Source organism: Penicillium paradoxum, assembly GCF_028828445.1.
Source record: "Penicillium paradoxum strain IBT 22861 chromosome Unknown utg000007l_segment0_segment0, whole genome shotgun sequence".
NCBI classification, from domain to species: Eukaryota; Fungi; Ascomycota; class Eurotiomycetes; order Eurotiales; family Aspergillaceae; genus Penicillium; species Penicillium paradoxum.
In genome coordinates this window covers 380,257-398,884 of record NW_026643185.1, presented here as the reverse complement: position 1 = coordinate 398,884, position 18,628 = coordinate 380,257, and the positions used below count along the sequence as shown (strand labels likewise).

General features: G+C 48.7%; 10 protein-coding genes across 10 annotated transcripts; 3 read left to right on the top strand and 7 right to left on the bottom strand.

The window, feature by feature from the left end:
* Window positions 1–30: 30 nt before the first annotated feature.
* N7457_007721 (copper metallochaperone ATX1) lies at window positions 31–340 on the bottom strand (the record flags this gene model as incomplete). Its single annotated transcript, XM_057178764.1, has 2 exons — window positions 31–182; window positions 253–340. The coding sequence occupies 2 exons, from the start codon at window positions 338–340 to the stop codon at window positions 31–33; spliced, it is 240 nt and encodes a 79-aa protein (XP_057027150.1).
* A 349-nt stretch (window positions 341–689) lies between these two features.
* Window positions 690–3,732, bottom strand: N7457_007720 (uncharacterized protein; the record flags this gene model as incomplete). The annotated part of the gene is made up of 4 exons (XM_057178763.1): window positions 690–1,303; window positions 1,426–2,331; window positions 2,383–3,579; window positions 3,630–3,732. 4 exons carry the CDS (start codon window positions 3,730–3,732, stop codon window positions 690–692), a joined length of 2,820 nt encoding a protein of 939 aa, XP_057027149.1.
* Window positions 3,733–4,012: 280 nt separating this feature from the next.
* N7457_007719 (kinetochore Spc25 family protein) lies at window positions 4,013–4,859 on the top strand (the record flags this gene model as incomplete). The annotated part of the gene is made up of 2 exons (XM_057178762.1): window positions 4,013–4,261; window positions 4,317–4,859. 2 exons carry the CDS (start codon window positions 4,013–4,015, stop codon window positions 4,857–4,859), a joined length of 792 nt encoding a protein of 263 aa, XP_057027148.1.
* A 147-nt stretch (window positions 4,860–5,006) lies between these two features.
* N7457_007718 (SKI complex subunit WD repeat protein SKI8) lies at window positions 5,007–6,270 on the bottom strand (the record flags this gene model as incomplete). Its single annotated transcript, XM_057178761.1, has 7 exons — window positions 5,007–5,187; window positions 5,237–5,423; window positions 5,476–5,569; window positions 5,623–5,789; window positions 5,851–6,111; window positions 6,177–6,213; window positions 6,268–6,270. 7 exons carry the CDS (start codon window positions 6,268–6,270, stop codon window positions 5,007–5,009), a joined length of 930 nt encoding a protein of 309 aa, XP_057027147.1.
* An 817-nt stretch (window positions 6,271–7,087) lies between these two features.
* On the bottom strand, window positions 7,088–7,501 carry N7457_007717 (mitochondrial 54S ribosomal protein bL32m; the record flags this gene model as incomplete). Its single annotated transcript, XM_057178760.1, has 2 exons — window positions 7,088–7,125; window positions 7,198–7,501. The coding sequence occupies 2 exons, from the start codon at window positions 7,499–7,501 to the stop codon at window positions 7,088–7,090; spliced, it is 342 nt and encodes a 113-aa protein (XP_057027146.1).
* Window positions 7,502–7,810: 309 nt separating this feature from the next.
* aspD (septin aspD) lies at window positions 7,811–9,143 on the top strand (the record flags this gene model as incomplete). Its single annotated transcript, XM_057178759.1, has 6 exons — window positions 7,811–7,949; window positions 8,012–8,140; window positions 8,196–8,277; window positions 8,332–8,469; window positions 8,537–8,750; window positions 8,805–9,143. 6 exons carry the CDS (start codon window positions 7,811–7,813, stop codon window positions 9,141–9,143), a joined length of 1,041 nt encoding a protein of 346 aa, XP_057027145.1.
* Window positions 9,144–9,544: 401 nt separating this feature from the next.
* N7457_007715 (guanylate kinase) lies at window positions 9,545–10,349 on the bottom strand (the record flags this gene model as incomplete). The annotated part of the gene is made up of 4 exons (XM_057178758.1): window positions 9,545–9,781; window positions 9,830–9,960; window positions 10,012–10,119; window positions 10,337–10,349. 4 exons carry the CDS (start codon window positions 10,347–10,349, stop codon window positions 9,545–9,547), a joined length of 489 nt encoding a protein of 162 aa, XP_057027144.1.
* A 245-nt stretch (window positions 10,350–10,594) lies between these two features.
* On the bottom strand, window positions 10,595–12,499 carry N7457_007714 (putative Golgi matrix protein; the record flags this gene model as incomplete). Its single annotated transcript, XM_057178757.1, has 6 exons — window positions 10,595–10,839; window positions 10,889–10,995; window positions 11,051–11,766; window positions 11,833–12,252; window positions 12,305–12,408; window positions 12,466–12,499. The coding sequence occupies 6 exons, from the start codon at window positions 12,497–12,499 to the stop codon at window positions 10,595–10,597; spliced, it is 1,626 nt and encodes a 541-aa protein (XP_057027143.1).
* A 642-nt stretch (window positions 12,500–13,141) lies between these two features.
* On the bottom strand, window positions 13,142–14,013 carry N7457_007713 (uncharacterized protein; the record flags this gene model as incomplete). The annotated part of the gene is made up of 3 exons (XM_057178756.1): window positions 13,142–13,542; window positions 13,600–13,791; window positions 13,941–14,013. The coding sequence occupies 3 exons, from the start codon at window positions 14,011–14,013 to the stop codon at window positions 13,142–13,144; spliced, it is 666 nt and encodes a 221-aa protein (XP_057027142.1).
* A 3,816-nt stretch (window positions 14,014–17,829) lies between these two features.
* On the top strand, window positions 17,830–18,132 carry N7457_007712 (uncharacterized protein; the record flags this gene model as incomplete). The annotated part of the gene is made up of 1 exon (XM_057178755.1): window positions 17,830–18,132. One exon carries the CDS (start codon window positions 17,830–17,832, stop codon window positions 18,130–18,132), a length of 303 nt encoding a protein of 100 aa, XP_057027141.1.
* Window positions 18,133–18,628: the final 496 nt, after the last annotated feature.

Here is an 18,628-nt window from a genome sequence, read left to right as displayed (position 1 = left end):
CTGGAGACCCCATGGTATTTATAAGGGACTTCAGACCTCCTTGTTCTGCCCATCTGCCTCTCCACTAGTCACAGCCTTGCCGGTCTTCTTGATTGTTGCCAGCACGGTATCGTAGGAAAGAGTAGGCTCGGTGATGACATTGGCAGACTGAGTCTCAAGGTTGACATCGAAGGACTTGACGCCTGGAAGGGGAGAAAAGACGAACGTGTTAGTGCCCAAGACCCTCAAACAGCCAGACCGTGTGTCACTCACCTTCCAGCTTCTTAAGGACACGCTCTACGGCACCAGAGCAGCCGCCACAGGTCATAGTCACCCCAAACTTGTACTGGTGGTCAGACATGGCTGGTGGGGGTTGGTAGATGCACGGAGCGGGGAGGTTGGTGTTGGAGGGGAAACACCCAAGTAGATATGCTTGGCAAGGACACAGTGGGGTTTGGGAGGGAAGAGGAAGTGCAAAAGAACACAAGACTCGAGATAGAGAGAAGGGTTGGGATTTCTGTTCTATCTCTCTGGCAGTACGGAGTACATCTATGTCTTCTAGTGCATTTGTCATGTTTCATCCCTTTGAGAATGAGCCACCTTCGCGATTCGGGTGGGTTTAGGCACTACCTCAATAGCCAGTCGCAATTATAAGCCCAAGCAGTACGGAGTACTATATCTAGTATTATTGCATTGATTGCATTTAGATTCTAAAATCCTGCTGCTCTTTTCTTCTTCTTTTTCGGCTTCTTGAGTTCACGCGCCCCGAAAATACCCCGCTCGGTTTGGGTCATCGACATTCCATCCATCGTGGGCTGACTACTGGTGATGTTGATTCGTGGAGGTGCGACTGGCTGGCTGCCCCATGTTCGAACCATGGGGACTGCCGGGGTGGGAGGCAGAGATTGATCCCGAGCCTGTGAGAGCTTCTTCCGTCTGTTCCTGGGAGTGTTCGCCCGAGTACTTCGTCGCGTCTCCTCGTCTTCGATCCTCTCCCACGTATAGTTCTGGGGGCTGCTTCCGACCGACCAGTGAGATAGTAGGTTTGCCACATTTCGTGTTGTTGGACGTGGGGCCTTAAACGTGGTGAACGCTGAGAGCCCGCTCATGACAGGGACCGCGGCGTACTTGGATTGTTGGACTGGCAGTCTGTCCCGTCTGGATGCAAAGAGTCGGTTATCGGTCGAGGACTGGCTTGCAGTGTTCTGTGATGATGATAATAATAATGAGAAATGGCTTGACATCAGGTGTTTGTTTTGTGCGATGACCTTCTCGTTTGTTCGATCATCGGTGGAATCTGCTGGGTTGAATAGAATGATGCCATCTAATGAGGTAGAAATTTTGATTAAGCGTGAAAGAATAAGATCAGCGGCAATCCCCGGATGAGTCGCTCCTTCATGAGTCGCGTGTGCACAGGAATGGTGCGAGGCAAAGTGGACATCCAACCATCGACCATTCGATCGTAGGCATTGAGAAGATCCCTGTCTGCTTCGCCTGACAGCCTGGCTGACAAGCCATAATCCTCACTCGAGAATTGAATTGGTAACATCATATACCGAGATTGAGCCATGGGGTCCGACTGCTCGGGCATAAGTGCTGAAATGAGTCGTTTCGTATCATCCGCCCCTTCATCAAGGCCCTCTGCTAACACTCTTTTGCCGCCCAATTCAACCATGGTCTGGGTTGCGTTTTGCTTTGTCGATCCATGCTCTATATCGCTCTGCAGATTCGCAATTAACCCATCGAGGGTTCGTGGCTTGGGGCTTTGTCTCTTTTGTTGCTGTTTTCGCGGTATTTCCAATTTCCCTGTCGCGATGTCGTAGATGGCAGAGAAATCCAAGGTCCACTGCAAGTCCGATATTGTATCAACAGAGGTTATGTTAACCTCGCAACGAGGAACAGGGGCTTGCTGTATCGCTGATTCGTCCCAGTCATCCACGACAAAGTTATCGTCGGGTCTGACGTATGCTGTCGGAGCATAGCGCCTTCTCAGTCGTAAGATGCTATTTTCGCGAAACAAATCCAGCTCTTCTGGATCTCCGCGAGGGCCTTTAAAGGTAGATTCGTGAACGGCAAGATCAGAATCCATCCAGAAAAGCTTGATTAGTGTCAAGTAGGGATTGTAAAAATTCTTGCCCAGCGCTGTAACAGAGTGGGCAACCTCTTTAAACACCAATGTCGAAAATCGTACGGCAGGACCACGATGGTTCGGTGGTATGTCCATCAATAGGGGCGCATCTAGTACCAGAGGATCAGGCACAGAGATAGACTCGGTCTGTTCGTCGGATATAAATGGACATGGAAATGCCTGTACCAGCTGGGTGATTCGGGAATATAAGACGAGATATAAATCTAGACCATAAGTCAACATTTGAAGTCTGCTTTCATTTATGCACCACCTACCTTGGTATACCACTAAGTCGCTGAGTCGCAATGTTGTGTCCCCCGGGTCTCGAAAATGCCTCCAAGACACTCGAGGACGTAGTGACAAGCTTGTATCATCCTCGCTCGGTAGGGCTCCAAGATCATACCACAATATTCGAGCCGTCGTCAGGACAAAGAATTGTGATGAGTTTCGTGGATTTCTTTGCACGCTCAAGACCCACTCGGATTCCTTGGCCATCCCCAGCTCAACCATGCGTGGCGGAACGTCATCATCTGTAAAAGCATAGATCATGACACTGTGACGATTGGAGACAACTATCAATCCAACATTATGGACCCATTCCACAGATGCCCAGCCATCAAGCCGAGGGGAATTATGGTTGCGTTTAGGATCCTGGGAGGGCAGCGAGCCTGATTTGACAATTCCAACAGACCAGGTGGCGAGCTTCAATCGTTGTCTGCCGGTAATTTCCCAAACACCCCAATTGCCTTTTGTATCTACAATGGCAAATTGTCTCTGATACCAGGGGTTGAAGGTCACATCGGCATGTGAGAAGCCCCCTGTTTGCGATAAGGAGATCTCGACAATTGGATTCGCATCCAGTCGAGAATTTCGTAACGGCATAGAAGATCCCATTGGAGTGTTAGTCGAGAAGCGCATGGGCACCGGCTCCCAGTGATAGAGAGGCCGGAACACTATTGTCGTTGTGGGAAGACGAGCGGCCATAAAAACTGGTTTTTCCTCTATGGGACGTGCAAAGTGTACCTGAAGTATCGGCGCACCATACTTAGACCATTGGGTAACTTCAGTGTTATCGATTGATGGAGCACGAAATGCTAACTTCTCTGGGTAAGTCAACTCCAAAGTCTCCTCCTCCAGCGTTCGGAATGAGATTATATTGCGACATTCTCCAGTCACATTCACTGCAATTGGAACTGATCGCAGCTTTTTATCATGGCGCCTTTGGTCCACTGCATAACCGAGATCAAAAAGCGCGGAGATCTCCGGATCATATTGGTCGGTCGTGGTCGTAACAGTTCTCGATAAAGGCTCTTCGCGAACAGAGGACCATGATGCTGCCAGATCAGGATGAGCACTTGCAATCAACTTCCCTAAGTCTTTCTCGGGAACTCTAGGTATTGACTGAGCTCCCGTTGTGGGAAAGGGCGAGGAGATTGTGGTTTTAGTCACTCCAGTGTACAGAATCGATGGGGCTTGCAAAGCTGTTAGCTGGTTCAGAGATTTGAGCTCATTAACCTCTTACGCCTATTAAAAGAACGAGTGAAAGTCCATGCCTGCTCCTCGGGAAGATACACAGCTCGTCCAACGTGCCCATAGTGCAGAGCACTATCTGGGTGGTCATCCATGGGATCTTTCTGTGCTTTTTGCGATCGGTTCGAGACCCGGCCAAACCATGTCGATACTAGCCAATGCAACGGTATGATTCTAGTCGGTCATATACATACATATGCGCATAGATGAGGTTGTAGCAAGTGAGTGCCACTCGCATTGAAAGTTTTTTGGATATCGTTATCGATAAGACTCGGGGTCACTTGTTGCGCCGCAACCCAAAACAACTCTCGCATTGTCCCGCGCCAATCTCAACTTCACCATTCGCAACTCATCACCAGCTGATTCTCAGAAACTATGGCCTCTTCATTCGAACCATCGCTTTCAACTAGTGGCATGCGCCCTCCCCTTGCCTCGGCGGATGCGCCATCAATGGCAGACTCGCTCCCCAGCATCAACTTTGGATTCGAAGATCTACGCAATAGCATGGCCCAATTCACAGTCAAATTTGATGCATTTATCGAGCGCGGACGCAAACGGGTATTGGAGGAACGAAACCAGTTTCACATCAATCTGGCTGAATATGAAGGCATGCCGATCTCCACCGTATTATATTATTTTACAGCCCTATGTCCACTGCTGCTAACACGGCCTAACAGAGGACGAGCGCATGCGGCAACGGGATATTGAAATACTTTATCTTAAGTCACAAACCCACGAACAAACACTCCAAAAGGAAGCTGCCGAGGCTGCCGAAATGCACGCAGCTATCTCATCGATCACCCTGGAACGTGATTCCCGCCTCACCAAACGCGACCGTCTGAAGCAACAGATTGCCGAGACCCAGAAGGCTATCAATCAGAAATTGGAGGCCCAAAAATCACATGCACAGCACCTGGATGCGCAATCTCGTCTGAATTTCCCCGAGTTGGAGTTCTGGCAGGATTATCTTTGTATTCGGATCGAAGGAGCCGGGCGTGAAGATCGGTTAAAGTTTGTTTACAGCCATTTACTCGAGAAAGACTGGGAGGCTGAGGCTTGGTTTGAACTGGGCACTGCCAGTCGTGACTACGAGGTTTTCCATACGCGCCCGAAAGTTGACCGGGATGCTTTGGAGCATGTTGTTGATCTCGTCAACGACGATCGAGACTTTGGAGCTTTTTTGAAGCGGATGCGCAAGTTGTTTGTGGAGGCGATGAACTAAGAACGAGTATGAGGATTCTTGGGTTATCTTTCTGATACGAATCATGAGCTTTATGGGCAGTTCAATAATGCTTCCTAGTTTTCATTGCAGTCATCATAAAACACATGCAAGGGTATGTCTACAATGCCCTCTTGTCCAGCTGTCCCTTTAACCAGTGGCCTCGCGGTAAAATGCAATGCTGCGGTTCGCGCCAGCAGTCGCAAACCCTTCTGTCTTACCGATCTTAGGAAGCCATCTGGCGTTCCAAACGGCCTTTTCTGTTTCTGAGTGTGTGGCAACGCAGGTTTTGGTTTCCATGGACCAGACCTTGACCTTGCCGTCAAATGAGCTGGGAAAGGTTAGATTGCTCTCTAGTAAATGCATGGAGCCCGACTTACCTGCTCAGAAGGTATTCGCCTGTATTACTCCAGGAGAGGGACAGAATCCACGCAGTGTGCCCTGAGAGGTTGGCAATTTGTTCACCTGATGAGGTGTCGTACAGTACAATCACCTTGGAATCGCCAGCTGCTGCTAGAATTTTGCTCCGTGGGGAGAAAGCTACGGCCCGCACAGGGTTGACCAAGCCTGCAGCGAATTAGAATTTGCCGCTATGCGCGACTGGATCGACTTTGCTTACCTGAGAGGGAAAACGGCATGCGGCCTGTCTCAGTCGTGAATATGTAGACTGCGCCATTTTCGTGACCAGTAGCAATCAATCGACCATCGGGAGACTGACCATTCAAGTTAGTAGGAGCCACTCCAGTCTAAGGTCCGAGTATCTCACCAAGTCAATGCAAATACCAAAGCTGCCTTTTGTCTCATGGTCTCGAATCCGAGTGGCATCTGCAGCTAAATCCCATACATTGACGCGCCCTTCTTGTGTGACGCCAGCAAGATATTGCCCGTCTTCAGAAAGTGCTATCGCCCAAGCATCCGCGCCACTGAGGTCGGCTGCGCTCTTATTAGCACAATTGCACCTCGGGATGCGCTGTGAAAGAGAGGCGGTGCTTACCAGTCACTTTTTTATCTGCCACCCAATGATCATCGTGACAAGACCAGGCCTTGATTTGTCCATCAAATCCAGCGCTGACCGCTCGGATACCTTGCGCATCAGTCACAAGATGGTGGCAGCCAGTGCTGTGAGCGCCATCAATAGACTGTATCAACGGGAACTCGGTATCAGTGGTAGAATGCACTTTGATGGAGGAGGCGCCCGAGGCAGACAGAATCTGCTTATCTGTCACCGCCAGTGAGAAAATATCGGCAAGATGCGCTACAGTACAAGTATTAGCGAAATCGTTCTGATCAAAGTATTAAGCGTGTCGCAGAGCTGCCCACCATTGTCCGCGGAGCCCCAAGAGAGATATTGTTTCGACTATGTGTAATTCAATTAGTAAATCGATCAATAACCTTTCGGAGTTAGTATTACCATGCTGACGATGCCGTGGTCTCTCACGGGCTATGTCGAGACTTAATTGAGCGCGATGACGTTGGGCCCGAAGAGCCCGCCTTTATCGGCTTCATTATTTTCTCCGGCAGCCGATAGAGGCATACTTGGAAGCTACACGCTGCGAAGAACCTGAGTTGTTGTTTTCCCCCTCCATGAGCACATGCGCATATGTCCTTGTCTGGGTACTTGCTTAGGCAACTACTCTACTTTCGCAATTATGCGTTAGACCATACGATTGGTCTATATTGGCCTATATCTATAGGATTCCTTTGTCAAGAGACATACCACCGTTATTTATGCACATGTATGTATGCAACTCTAACGAGAGAACGGAGTACTCCATACTCCATATGGAGTATATAAAGTGACGTATAGCTTCATCCACTCACAGTTGTTCAGTATGAGTCAGATCGACCCATGGGTGATCCCCAAAATCATACAATCTGGGAATCAATCAAGGTATGGCAAAGGATGAATGACATATCGGCTTAATGTCTTGATCCATTGCCTGTTCCGGTGCATTCTCGTCGGGTCTAATTGTATTTCCCACTATACATGTTATATGAAACACACAAGGAAACCAAGTTGAAAAGATCACGTTCAAATTCGACCTACAAGATCGGATTGTTATAAAGTCATATCGAAAAATTTCCCCCGCAAAAAACCAGACGCCAGTTGCCATGCAGCATTTATCCACAACTAATTCTAGAAATACAATCTCTTTGGGGGCTTGAGATTGGGATCTCCAAAATTTTGATTCTGAATCCCAAGGCAAGCCCTTATTTCTTACAATGCTCTTTCATGCCATGTCGAGGGTCTTCCAAGAGTCCTTAATGTCTGTTTGAATGGTCAGCTTTACTGCAATACCCGGTATTAAGGCATTCTCCAGATCGAAGGCCCCGGTCCTACCTTTGACACAGTGAGGACACAAAAGATGAGCACGTTTGACCTGGCCACAGCCCGGACATCTGTTGAGGCTCTTGACATCTTTGAGAGCTTTGCCGGCCATTTGTCGATGACGCTTCTTCATGTGGGAGGTCTTCTTCTTAGGAACAGCACGGAGAACAGAATCCCAGAGATCCGAGAGAAGAGATGGGATATTGAGGGAGATCGAGACGGGCTGAAGGAACCCGCTGGTCGCGATGGGTGTAATCGGTAGGAACCGAGCGAGTCGGGGGAATTGAAGGGACTCGGAGAGGAGTGAGCGGGACATTGTTGCCGGAGCAAACGGAAGCAGACGCAATGCCATGTTGAGGGTAATCGGGCGCGAAAAAGGGGGCGAAACCGTAGTGGATGGGAGCTATCACAGAGCATTGAAGCAAAAGCGCAAGATCGTAGTTTTCTCGTGGAGAGACGCTAGTCCTAATTAGGTATAGGCCACCCCTGAGTTCGTAGGGAAAGGACGATAATAAGGGGTGCACTTGCTTTACATACTTCTCTTTCTCTTCTGGCTTTTGGGATTGCGGGCTTTTGATTCTGTCTTTCGTTCAATTCTCAGCTTCGTTTTCTCTTTCCATTCATAATGGCCGCCGCTACCACCGCAGCTTCGGCTCAGCAGCCCACTGTTTTCCCCCATAGCCATGTCGGTTTCGACAGCATTACCTCGCAAATCGAGCGCAAGCTCTTGAAGCGTGGCTTCCAGTTCAATGTCATGTGTGTCGGTACGTGTTGGGCAATACCTACCGGCCACAAAAACCTCGACTAATCCTTTATCTCGTCTTAGGCCAAACTGGTCTTGGAAAGTCGACTTTAATCAACACCATCTTCGCATCCCACCTGATTGACTCCAAGGGCCGTCTGACCCCCTCTGAGCCTGTTCGCTCCACTACCGAAATCAAGACCGAGTCGCACAGTACGTTCATAAAGGGAAACCTAGGTTCGGACCGAATTAGCTGATGAATGGCCAGTTATCGAGGAGAATGGTGTCCGTCTCCGCTTGAACATTGTCGACACACCTGGTTACGGCGATCAGGTCAACAACGACCGATGGTAATTTGAGCTTTATAATGTCGGATCTTCCAGAACCACGCTAATTATGAACAGCTGGGACCCCATTGTCAAGTATATCAAGGATCAGCACTCGGCATACCTCCGCAAGGAGCTCACTGCTCAGCGTGAGCGTTACATCCAAGATACCCGTATTCATTGCTGCTTGTTCTTCATCCAGCCCTCTGGCCATGCGTAAGGCTACCCCGCTAATGCCTTGCTATCTGTACCTCTTTCAGACTGACCCGATGACTTCTCATAGTCTCAAGCCCATCGATATTGTCGTTCTGAAGAAGCTATCTGATGTCGTCAACGTTGTCCCCGTTATTGCCAAGTCCGACTCGCTCACCCTCGAAGAGCGTCAGGCATTCAAGGAGCGCATCAAGGAAGAGTTCTCCTTCCACAACCTGAAGATGTACCCTTACGATAATGACGAGCTCGATGATGAGGAGCGTGCCATCAATGCTCAGATCAAGGTATGCCCGATCACGCCAAAAAGTAAAATCAAGTATATTAATACCCCGTTATAGGACATCATTCCTTTCTCTGTTGTTGGCAGTGAGAAGACCATTGTTGTCAACGGCAAGCAGGTTCGCGGGCGCCAGAACCGTTGGGGTGTTATCAACGTCGAAGACGAGAACCACTGTGAATTCGTCTACCTGCGCAACTTCCTTACCCGCACCCACCTTCAGGATCTGGTGGAAACCACTAGCCAGATTCATTACGAGACCTTCCGTGCTAAGCAGCTGCTGGCTCTTAAGGAGAGCAGCGCCGCTGGTGGGCACACAGGCGGCAGCAGGCCTATTAGCCCCTCCGCGGACCGGGAGCTGAGCCGCAACTCGCAGCGCGCAGCCATGAATGGATACTAATCTTTTTTTCTGTGATCTTTCATGTCTGATGCGAGCGCTGTGACCGTTGCGCGACGGCCCTTCCCGAAAACTTACTGTCCTCTTTTGACGCCAGCAGGCCCTTGCAGATATCCCCTTTTTTTTTCCTCTTTTGCGTTTGTTATTGTGTTTGTATCCTACATCCCATCTTGTGTCTTTTCGGGAGAATCATTGAGCTTGTATTGCCGGGAAAAAGAGAATTGGCACTCCAGCACTTGTGCCCACTCTGGTGCTTTCCATGTACTTAGTTTTCTTAATTAACTTGACGAGAGAAACTTCTATTCTTGGATTGAAAGATATCAATGGAGCTTTCGCCTCGCCACATCCAGTCAACCACATTCTATCCATGTGATGTAACCGTATCAAACCCACCACTGGGTTTATCATTGCGCAGCACCAAATTTACCGCCATCAACTACCCAATCGCGGAGCTCAACATAGGCCTTCTCCAGATCATCATTGACAACAATCTTATCATGGGAACCCGGCTGCTTTGCGTATTCAAGCTCGTTCTCAGCTTGACTCAGTCTTTTCTGTAAAGACTCTTCAGTTTCAGTGCCACGGCCACGAAGACGCTGCTCCAGTATCTCTAGGGACGGAGGTGCGAGGAACAAGAATCGCTATAAAGAATTAGTAAAGCCTTTTTCGGATTATCGAGAATAGTTTACCGCATGGAGATCAGTCCGCTTGACCTGCTTGACTCCTTCCATCTCGATATCCAGTATGCAGATACGTTTCTTCTCGGCGATATTCTTAACAGCCTGGATTGATGTTCCATAGAAGTTCCCACCGAATTGAGCTGTCTTAGGGTCAATTGACATCTGACTTCCCAGGCTGCGATATCACTAACCATGTTCAATAAATCCGTTGTTGGCAACTAGGTCGAGGAATGCGTCTTTGGTAACAAAGTTATATTCACGGCCATGTTGCTCGCCGGGCCGAGGGGATCGTGTGGTTTCTGTTTAGCGCAGTGTAAGCAAAACCGTTCTCATATTCGTCGAAGCTCCTCTTGCTGACCTGAGATAGAGAATCCAAACGTATCAGGGTACTCGGCAAACAGTCGCTTTAGCAAAGTACTCTTTCCAGTCCCACTAGGACCGCTTATCACGATGGGCCTAAATTCTTTGCGGGCTGATAAGTTCTTGTTTGCTGTGATTTTGAAGTACACTTCTTACCCGCGGCAGCCATTTTGGAAGAATGAATAGCACGAACGAGCGGCCTGAAATATACTGGGAAGGGACGGAGGCAGGTGAGGAAATGCATACAATCTTTCTAAGATTGAACTGGGATGGTTTCCCCACATGCAATTCTTATATCTACATCTGGACAACACACCGCCTTTGGGAATTCTGCCCATACTGTACGCAAGGCAACTATTGATATCCAAGTTCTATGGCCTTCCTGCTTTATACATACATGTCGGCACCTGTACCCTATGACTTGGTAGGCCCTTGATGGCTTCCTCGTCGCGATGGGTTCATGTTACCGGCCTCCGCTTCTTGCTCCAGGAAATTAGACCATAGTTCGGCGAGTGTCTCTTTACTGGACACGCCATTGTCCATAAACTCTGTCGCAAGATTTGGCGTGCTCGGAGTTCGGAGGGGAGTTCCAGGCACCCGGAGCTTTCCAGACATACTCGAGGTCCCTGGGCGGGCAAGGCCTGCTTGTTCACGTTGCTCTATTCTCAATGATCAGACCCGCTCAAACATCTTCGTTTGGTTACTTACCGTCATTCCAGCCTAATAGTGCAGCGATAAGTTGCAATATTTGAAATTTCTTTGGATCGGATCGATCTAAAGCAAGGAAGTGCAGAAAGTGATTGGTGACAATATGCCTGTATAGAGTCAATATCTAATTGAGGCAGGTAGCATGAGATAGCAATAACTTACCTATCGACATTGTCCTCGGGCTTTCCTTTTTTGAGGAACCGTAGGGCTTTCGTCAGGTGGTCATTCAACGTAACTGCCTCATGCCGTAGCTTGCCAATGAGAAGGTTCTTCTCCTTGACCTCTTTCTCAAATGGCCGGACCCGTTCAATCTCTTCCTGGGCATTCTGGAGACCCTTATCGGCGTCTGTGGCTTGCTTCTGTGCTTCCCGTAGAGACCGTCGGAGATCCTCAAGTTGAGAATCAGAAGTCTCAACGAGTTCCCGCAGCTCCTGCTTTCGTGCCAATTGAATCTCCTGCAAAGCCCGTTGTAGGCCATCAACCGTTGATTGCTGCGTGTCCCGTTCATCGGTAGCTCGTTCATAAGCATCTCGCAAGCTGCTGAGTTGCTCTTCCAGATCCCCAACCTTTTCGTTCAGATTCTCCCGAATAGATCGCTCCTCCATAGCGAGAACTTCCCAATTATGCATAGCCTCTTTCGCTTGCTCAAACTCCGATTGGAGATACGACTCTTGCTCGAGCAACTCCTCCTTCTCCTTCAGCCAATTCCGTTGAGATAAGTTTGTCCGATCCCGGAGAATGGACAACTCTTTCTCTTTCTCGGTGGAGTCGCCCGATAATTCTAACAGCTGGGTGGACTTCGAATCGAGCTGATCCTTCAGGTTGTTATTCTCGTCTTCGAGGTCTTCGATTTGCGATCGTGCGAGCGCCAATTCCTCCTACACAACAAAGTTAGCCAAAAAAAAAAAAAAATTAGCCCGAATAGCTGGTTCTGATCAACGCACAGCATCCTCCTTGAGACGTTCCCCAAGTTGTGACTTGATGGTATTGACTCGTTCTAATAGCTTCTGGAACTGTGTTTCCGCTTGCTCCTTTTTGCTCTCCGCGTCGTCCAATTTCTGCTGCAAAGCCTCCATATCTGCGGTATGCTTGGACTGAATCTGCTCTAATGATTTTCGCATATCAGCCACTTCTGCGCGTAAGGAGTCGCGATCCCGAACGAGTGCATCGAAACGGTCCTTCGGCTCGGTGCCATCGGAAGCGGGGTTGGATTGGACATCAGTGCTCAAGGGAGCATCGCTAATAGTAACATGCTCCTGATGAGTGACAGACCGGTCTGGTAGTCTGCCATCTATTGTGTCAGGCTCCGTGCCGTTGGATTGTGGTTCTTGTATGGGGTTCTCGTTGAGATCACGAGGATCGTTCTGGTAGTCTCAGCAAAGTTGCAATCGCAGTCAGGGGTAATTATTTGCCTACATCACTGTCATTGGCATCGGCTGGCGCATCTTCCAAGCGCTCATCGGCTTTGGAGTCTGGTTTGGCTTTCGCGGCCTTCTTCTTGTTCTTCTTGGACTTTGCGCCTTTGGAGCGGGGTCAGTGGATTGCAATCCACCCAATCCATAGGTAAATGTACGTACTTGAAGCAGCAGATGGTGGATTTGCCTCAGTCATGCTGTGTGGTGCCTGGGAAGAACTTTGGGGGCAAGGGGGAAGAGGGTGAGTGCCAAAGGTTCCAGTAAGCTGTCAACACGGCTAGCGCCCTTTCCGCCCCATGCCTATGTGCCTAGATGATTAATCTGTGAACCTGGGCGCTCTCCAAAGCTCTCGTGTTTTTCTTGATTTTGTATTCCATGTTTAGTTTGGTCTCTGCACTTGACCTGTAATTATCTGGTATACTAAGCTTGATATGCCTTGAATCGCTATCCACTGCTATGAGTACATGTATAGAATACGACAGGCCCGCGGTTCTCTCAGTATGGGATGCCAAGAAAATTGGTCTCTATGGTCTATGGACAAAGTAGATATTTGGAGAAGTCAAATTATGCTTACAATATAGGATATTGCATATGAAAAGAGCTATTCTTTTGATCTTCGCGCTATATTGAACTGCGTCTGATACAAGTATGTATGGGACTCGAGAGAGTCAGGTAGAGAGTCGAGAAATCGGAGAACAGAGGGCTTCATTGTGATTCATACTCGATTTTTTTCCTCCGTAATATGCGATATGTAGAGGGTATAATTTTCAATTCGCTGGCTGTTGAATGTCACACAGAGGAAAAGGTTAGTGTCCACCGGAAAAGATGGCCATCTCCATCACATGAAGTCATCGAGGAAATTCTCATCACGATCCTGGTTGTTGCTAGCCTCCATATTCTCATCCGTGAACATGTCATCATATGCATGATCTTTCTGCCACTTGAGTTGTTCATACTCCTGCTGCTTCTTCTTTTCCTTGGCGCGCTGTTCATCTCGAGTCTTGCGCTCACTGCGCTGCTTTTTCCGGGTATCTTCCTCCTTCTCGGCTTGGAGATCGGGATATTTCTCCACCCGAGTCTTATTAAGCCGGTTGACGATGGGGTTTTCACGCTGCTTAACATAGATCTTGCGGACCAGCTTGTGATTATGGAAAGTGACTTGACCGGCGGCCATGGACCCATCTTTCTTCAGGTTTGACCATGGGGTGTAGATAACAGTGATGTTGTCCTTCTTGTTTCCTGTACGACAGTCAGTATACTAGTGGTGAATTGCTTGGGCTCATGTAGAGTACAGACCTTCAATGGAGTTCGCTTTTGTGAGCTGGGCGCAGTCCTCTAGAAGCGGCTGGGCAATGTTGTCCCACGTTTCGCCCTCGCGTAAGCGTACATATACGTGTGCACTTGAGAGATTGTCGACGTGGAACTGCGGGTGTATAGATGTATTAGGGCAAATGGCGCTGTCGCAAGGCGGAGGGGAAAAGACTGACCCTGTTGCGCAACAGTATCAGTCACGAAGTTCTACACATTTGTGCCAGGGAACCTACCAGACATCATTGTCCAATCCATATTTTATGAGATCCTCATCTAGTGACATTGTTAAAAACTTGGTTGTCCGGGTTGATCAATCCGTGGCATACTCTCGAATTTGTCCTTGCCGACATAAATGAAGGCAGATGGATTGACAACGTCCGAAGTGAAATAGAAAACCATTTCCCCTGTAGTTTATCTTTTTATGTTCTCTTTCCGACCTTCCTGGCGGGTCAAGTTTGAACAATTCGTGATCGATGCAGCTCAAAAGTTGAAATGGCACTGGTGGAGGGGGAATCTTTATCTCCCATCCCAGACCTGCCCGTTATCTATGGCTGAGTCAGCGGCACAAGTCGCCAGATGAAGTCGAGTCCGATTTGCTCTCGAGACGTCGAAAATCAACGTGAGAAAAAGAGTATTTCTGATTTTTGATCTGATCAATCCGGGCTGGCGAGTTATCTAGAAATTGTATGCAAACGCCTGCACCAGGGCAATAGGTTGTGGTTATATGTATAGAAAGCAAGAGGAAGCCGTACTAGCAATGACCTTAAAAACAACTGCAATAAAAGATACTATTTGATTATGGACCTATTCAAAACCCAGGGCCAATCTGTCATTATGATCGACAGCGTTGATTGGAATCTGTGTCGAACGAGGCAAATTCAGCGTTGATAACCTGGTGATGACCGAGTTCTAACGAACCAGTTCGCGAACTAGAAGAAACTGGATGGTGTTGCTGTTCATGAGCTTGGTGCTAGGTACTATGTCAAATTCTTTAGCACCACACTTACCCCGAGGAATATTTGACTTGCACAATCACATCATAATCAGCGCGTTGAAGATGTTGGACTGCTTAGGCCTGCCTACGAGCACCAATGAAGGCACTCACTCCGAGATATCACCCTTTCCGGCAGTACAAGTAGATGACGCAGCGCCATGATACAAGGATCTAGCACCTGAAATGTTTCCTTCCTCGTGGTCCAACTCATTCATCATTGCTCGACAGGCTAGACAAGAATGATTGCACGTCGGTCAGATGTGATTGCTATACTCCACGCGCTTAGGAAAGCCATACCAGTACGACTGTTTTATATTTCATTTTCCTGTATTTCATGTGTCCTTCCCTCCTAGGCTGAAAATGTTTTCAAACTGGAAGCCCGTTCAGGACGACGAGAGGAGTATCGTAATTCACTGTGGGATTTCGCCCGGGCCTCCTTCTGAAGTGACATGAACTTTCGACGGCACAGGCGGAAATGACCATTGTATGGCTTTTGACTCGTAGACTGGATCATTGCGTAACTGAAGCCGGTCTAATTCTTTGTGTAGCCTTCTGGGTTTCATCCAGGGTGTGTTGGCAATTGGGGACCTGCTTTGGTGCCGGTATTGCCAAAATAACAACGGACAGAAGCTATGCCACATCTGCATTGAGTAATATCTTAAATGGGCTCCATTTTTCGGAATATCAATATGCGTTGTCTAAAAGGGTTCATTGGGTCACAGATGCAAGTTTGAAACTTGGTAGTAGGCCCCATTTCCCTGGGATGCAGTACATCGCATGAGTATTGCTTCTCGTGAATGAAATATGACAATTCAAACTCGTGGCCCATCACTTGAATTTGCGCATAGATTTCATTAGCGAAGGGTGTGCTCTAGTGAAGTTCGTACTGAAGAACAGGGTCGGATTTTTAACTCGAGTGGCCTCGTAGGGAGTCACAATAGTGTTTTGCAGGTGCGCTAGCTTCCTGTGGCAATTTTCAAGATATCTTTGAGCTTGATGCTTAGGTAGCTGCAGCTAAGACCCGGAATTTACCTTTCTTCTCCTCCGTTCGGCATTGTATGCCGTGGTAGATGTCCTCTTTCGGACATCGTTCTGCTTGTTGTTGTAGGCCCTCGCAGTTTTGACCACTTTCTCAGATGCTCTATCAGAATTCTGCATTCAAGCCCGTAGGAGGCTCGTGGGAAGTTAATGGGCCCTGGTTGCTTAGCAGTTCGGTTTGATGCAAACGTTTAGGAATTGTAAAAGAGGAAAGAGTGAAGTGGAAGCCAAAGAACATCGAATAGGGGCGGCTCTCTCAGGTGGAGGTGAAGTTGGAAATCGAGATTGGCGTAGGGAAGATGCTTGAAGGGCAAAACCGGGGGGAACCCTGGCATTTAGAGTTGCGCTTTGGGTGGACCGCGTCCAGGCACCTCCCACTTTTCTTCACGCTTTTTGTTTTGGCTTCTGCAAGCACCTTCCTCTCTCTCTCTCTCTCTCTCTCTCTCTCTCTCTTTCGATGTGTGGTTAGCATCTGGGAATTCCGAGAATTCTGGAGATGGTCCCCGACAATGACTGCTCTATCTCAGAACTAGATCGTGTGGTGGTTCAGAATCAACCGGCGTCATCCAATCCCGTTATACGCTTGCGTTCTTAGGGCTGATTCGGGATTTTGCTCCCAGACTCATGATTTTGGCAAGCTTGGCGCATTCAGATGAAGAACTGGAGCTCTCATTGATTTGAGGTCCTCATACACCACACAACTCGACCAGAACAATAGCGTGTGATTGTCAAACAAAACGCATGAAGTGCGTTATTCATGCATGCCACGTGTTGCCTCTGTCGACAGAGGTAAACATACAATTGCGATGAAGAAAACCAAGACAACCCTTTTTTTTCTTAGAACAAAAAGGGGAAAACTTAGGAAAGGAATGAAAAGAAAAAGTGCACACCCGAATAGCGCTTCGGAATTCATGCAAAATGTGATTATGCAAATTGCATGGCCAATTTGCCCGGCAATTTTCTATCTTCCTAGTGACGAGCACTGCATTTTGGTTTCGGACGCACAACCCCTTGTGGGATCAATCAATGATTAAATCCCACGGTGATCGCAGAAAAGATTGTGTGATGTCTCAGAAACGAGTATATATCCATGTCGGCACAAAGCATGGCCATTCCCAAATGGCCCAAGGGTGAGATCACCGGCCGAAACAACTCACCAATTGGAACATTCCAAAAGAATAAATCATGTGCAAGTGGGAATCCGGTTGGAAACATACACACACTAACGCAGTGTTTATATCGAACTCGGCAATGATTGGAATGTTTCGGGAATACCAAGTCCCACGAGCCTCACGCAAGGACCGCAAGGACTGGTTCCACTCAACTGATGCACCGGACATTGCTCTGGGGCCATTGACGCCCCTCCCTCCAGCTGCAATTGGTCCTCTCGGCCTACGGCTTTAAGCGACCCTGCCTGGCCCGTGAGCCCTATAGTTCGACGGCGAATCATCTGGTGTTTACGACGGTGCCCACCGTCTTGTCTGGGTCCCAGATGGCTTAGCTCGATCCTAACCTGAGCATGTCATTAAAAATCGCCCGATAAAACCGTTACGCCAAGGGCAACGCAATCCCTGCGGGCGAGCCCGCCCATGCAAACTACACCCCCACCACTCTCTCGGCCTTATTATTATGTGTTCATTTCCAGGGTGGCTCCCCAACAGCAGTCGTGTGCTGTCCTCTGCTTGCCTTGAGAAGCGGGAAAGGGGTCATCTATCTTTGGAATATCTTTTCATCTTCCGGTCAACTCCAATTTCCGCACCGGGGTGAAGTCCGATCTGTTCCTGAACCTCGTCCCACAGCCTATGGGTCAACTAATTCCATCTGCATTTACCTTTCCATCGGATGTCACACTCATGAACATAGAATTTCGGACCACTGGCCCGGTTCCCTCCCCCCCCCTTCTCCCCTCCCTCTCCCGTTGCTCCACTTCGGGCCCCATTTAATTATTGAAAAAGATTCGGATTTTCCTGTCTGGTCTCATGCACAGTCTCACTTCTCCCGTATCTGACTTGGTCTGATATTTTCCTTTCGCTTTTGCTGAGCCTTCGCGGCGCGCCTATTCCCATCTCTTTCTGGGGGTTTTTCCTCCCAAACATCAATCGGGGTACCTATTCCTCTCAAGAAGTTCCATAAACAGCAACCCCCAGCTAAACATCACTTGAACCCCCTGCATCTCCGGCAAAATGCCCAACCCACCTCTCTCTAGGAGCTGGGCAGAGATTCGACAGGCTCTCGAACACGCCCGGGACTGCGAGGATGGCCCTATGAGCGCCCAGACTGCCGCCGTCCTAGAGGTTGCCATCACGGAACTCTGGAACCGTATCCAAGCCCAGCCAGATAGCTACGTGCTCAGCCCTGATGAGTTCGCACTCTTTAATTACTTTCTGACCACGCGATATCGCGGCTCGCCTGTCGCCCAAAGAGCTGTGGCCCGTTTCTGGAACAACTATCAAGGAGCCACCAATTGCGACGGCGTCGCCAATTAGCTATGGCTGAGCTGCTTGTTTATCGCTATGCGGTGTTTGCACTGGCTGTGAGGATCTTCCATCTCTTCTCTAGTGGGGTTTTGCATAATGTTCCCCGGCTCTTCCACCGCACAGAGACGGGATTTGGTCTGGCCTCGAAAGCGCCCGATCTTCCTGCGTATGCATTGCTATCCACCAATATCAATCTACTTGCTCTATTTGCATAGTACTGATACCGGTGTTGCATGGCACCCGCTCCAGCATCGAATACAACTAGAATCAGAATCAGTTCCCAGGGACATTGCTTTGATCGTTTTCTTCCCTATGAGAAGCACACGCAAGCCAGCAGGATTATGCCACGGTTCATCTTGGAAGGGGAAAGAAAGGAAACTGGGGGGGTTTTGGTTTCTGGGAACGGTTGGGGTTGGATTGCACCCGACTTGAACACACCGCAAATCCAGCAATTCGCAAAACCGATTATGCTGGTCATGCTCTTCCCGGTTCTACAGGATACGAT